The following is a 3,292-nucleotide window of genomic DNA, read 5'->3' on the forward strand; positions in this document are numbered from 1 at the left end:
GCAGACAATAGGCACAGGGTTGTGTCAATCATATCACCTTGCAGAATGCTCAGGGTAACCTCGACTTGATTTTGGGTACGTTGAATGTTCTTGGCCATTTTGCTAGAATATTAATTGACTCAGGTGCCACCCATTCTGCTATTTCCTATACATTTGCTTAAAAGACTTTATGAGTTGGACTTTTCGATGTCTACGGGTGAAGTTTGTTATGTTAGTTGGGAGTATCGAGGATGTCCCGTCCTTATTGAGGATGTTGTAATGCCAACCAATCTTGTTCCTTTGGATATCGTTGATTTTGACGTTATCTTAGGCATGGATTGGTTAGATTACAATTGTGCCATGTTGAATTGCCGTTAGAAAATTGTTACCTTCCATCGATCGGGCATATCGATGGTAACTTTTATCAGTGAAAGTAGCGGGTTGAAGCACGAAATTATCTTTGTTGTGAGGGATAAGCAGATGTTGAGGAATGGTTGTCAAGGCTACTTGGCTCATGTAGTGTTGACTGAAGACACTCTTGCTCACGTGGAAAACGTTTGAGTAGTTAGACACTTTCCTGATGTTTTTCTCGATGACTTACCTGGCTTACCATCAGATTGTGAAGTGGAGTTCGCTATCGACCTAATTCCAGGTACCGATCCTATTTCTCTAACTCTTTATCGTATGGCACCTGTGGTGTTAAGGGAATTAAAAGATCAATTGCGAAAACTTGTTTAAAAAAGGTTTATTCAGCCGAGCACTACCCCTTGGGGAGCTCTAGTCTTGTTTGTAAGGAAGAAAAACGAAACTTTGAGGTTATGTATCGATTACAAACAATTGAATTGGGTGACGATTAAAAATCGTTATCCGTTGCTTCGTATCGATGATTTTTTTTATCAGCTTCGTGGTGCTTGTGTTTTCTCAAAAATCGATCTAAGGTCCGGTTATTACTAGCTAAAGATCAGAAGTGAGTTTCTTATGATGCCATTCAGGTTGACTAATGCTCCAACAACTTTTATGGACTCGATGAATCGAGTATTCCGTCCGTACCTTGACAGGTTCGTAATTATTTTCATCGATGACATTTTGGTGTATTCTAAGAGCAAGGTTAACCATGCTAAACATTTATGTCTGGTTTTGAAGAAGCTAAGGGAGAATCAACTGTACGCTAAATTCAGTAAATGTCAGTTCTGGCTGGATCAGGTGTCATTCCTGGGGCACGTGATATTAGCTTAGGGTGTTCTCGTAGATCCCTAGAAAGCAGTGGAAAATTGGGAGCAACCTCAGACTGTCACTAAATATGGAGTTTTCTTGGTCTTGCAGGCTATTATCGATGATTTGTGAATGATTTCTCCGGAATAGCCCTGCCTCTAACAAGGTTAACCAGGAAATGAGTTAATTTTGAATGGAGTGATGATTGTGAATAATGTTTTCAACAGTTGAAGTACTGTCTCACTCATGCGCTTGTCTTGGCACTTCCGGATGATAATGGGAATTTCGAGATCTACGATGACGCCTCTCTGAATGGTCTGGGCTGTTTGCTAATGCAGCATAAAAAGGTGATCGCGTATGCTTCACGATAATTAAAGCCCCATGAGATAAATTATCCTACTCAAAAGCCTCAAGTATATCTTTACTCAGAAGGAATTTAATCTCCGGCAGCGTAGATGGACAGAGTTGATTAGCGATTATGGCTGTATTATTGAATAGCATCATGGTCATGAGAATACTGTAGCAGATGCTCTCAGTAGGAAATCTCACGGTCAATTGAAGCAACTTTAGAAGTGGGTCACTAGGGAGCTCTACTTACTAACTTTCAAGTTGGGCCATTTTTGTTGGATCGTGTTCTAAAGGCCCAAATGAATGAATCTGAATCCTAAGAGTTAAAGAAAGCAGTGTTAAATGGTAATATGGGAGATCTAAGGATTCGAAGGTCTAATGATATGCTTATGCAAGGCGATCAGATGTATGTACCTAAGGTGGAAGAACTGAAGAAAGAAATACTCGATGAGGCGCATATTTCAGCTTATGTGATACATCCCGGGAGTACTAAAATGTACCATACTATCCAACCTTTCTACTACTGGCTAGGAATGAAAAAAAAAAATATGGAGTATGTGAGTCGTTGTTCAGCTTGTCAGAGGTTAAGGCTGAAAGAAAGAAACCGTTCGGGTTGCTGCAACCACTTCCTATACCTTAGTGGAAATGGGAAGATATCACAATGGATTTCATGTACAAGCTGCCTCGTACACATAATGGCTATGACGGTATCTGGATGATTGTAGATTGACTTACCAAGTTAGCGCATTTCCTGCCTATTCGTGAGAATTACTTGCTAAGTCGGTTGGCCGAACTTTTCGTCTCTGAAATTGTCAAGTATCATGGCGTCCTAGTTAGTATCATTTTTTACTTGTAGTTCGAAGACGCATGGCACAAGTGCTTACCTTTGATAGAATTCGCCTACAATAACAGCTTTCACTCCAGCATTGTTATGTTACCATTTGAGGCGTTGTATAGGAAACCATGTCGTACACCGTTATGTTAGGCCAAGGTAAGCGAAAGAGTTTTGGTTGGCCCTAAGATCGTGGATGAGACGACACAAACTATTCAGGTGATTAAGGCTAACCTGAAAGCAACGTAGGATCGGTAAAAGAGTATAGCCGACAAATATTCAACCAATAGAGTATATAAGGTTGGAGATTGGGTATTCTTGGAGCTGTCGCCGTGGAAAGGTGTTGTGAGATTGCGTATTCTTGGGTTTTCTTGAAGCTGTCACTGGGAAGCTAAACCCTCGTTACATCGGGCCATACCAGATCATTGAGCGAGTTGGTGAAGTTGCTTATCGACTTGATCTACCTCAAGAGCTGTCGAGAGTGCACAATGTGTTCCACATGTCGATGCTACAAAGATATGTCTTTGATTCGTCACATGTAATTCCTCCTCAGTCGTTAGAGATTAATCCGGATTTAACTTATGATGATGTTCCAGTGACGATTTTTGATTGGATAAACAAAGTTCTTAGGAATAAGACCGTTCGTATGGTGAAAGTCTTTTTGAGAAACCACTTTGTTGAGGAAGCTACTTGGGAGACAGAGGAGCATATGTGAGATCTTTATCCATGCTTGCTCTTTGATTATGATCTGTAGTAGTGTTGAAATTTCGGGGACGAAATTTTCTTAAGGGGGTACATTGTGCCCTGGTTGGCAATGTGACGTGGATGTAGTATTCAGCATTTATTTTATTTTCCTAGTAGCGTAATTAAATTTTTATTTTCCTAGTATCCTAATTAAATAGTACCCGTCGTTACAATCAC

At 40.4% G+C, this 3,292-nt stretch overlaps 1 protein-coding gene across 1 annotated transcript; it reads left to right on the plus strand.

Annotated features, from left to right (window-relative positions):
* The first annotated feature begins 2,502 nt into the window (after nucleotides 1-2,502).
* On the plus strand, nucleotides 2,503-3,086 carry LOC148694320 (uncharacterized). The gene is made up of 2 exons (XM_088700678.1): nucleotides 2,503-2,530; nucleotides 2,749-3,086. The coding sequence occupies exons 1-2, from the start codon at nucleotides 2,503-2,505 to the stop codon at nucleotides 3,084-3,086; spliced, it is 366 nt and encodes a 121-aa protein (XP_088556804.1).
* Nucleotides 3,087-3,292: the final 206 nt, after the last annotated feature.

The sequence above is a fragment of the Pyrus communis genome, chromosome 9 (genome assembly GCF_041283825.1).
Source record: "Pyrus communis isolate YQ-2024b chromosome 9, ASM4128382v1, whole genome shotgun sequence".
Lineage (NCBI taxonomy): Eukaryota > Viridiplantae > Streptophyta > Magnoliopsida > Rosales > Rosaceae > Pyrus > Pyrus communis.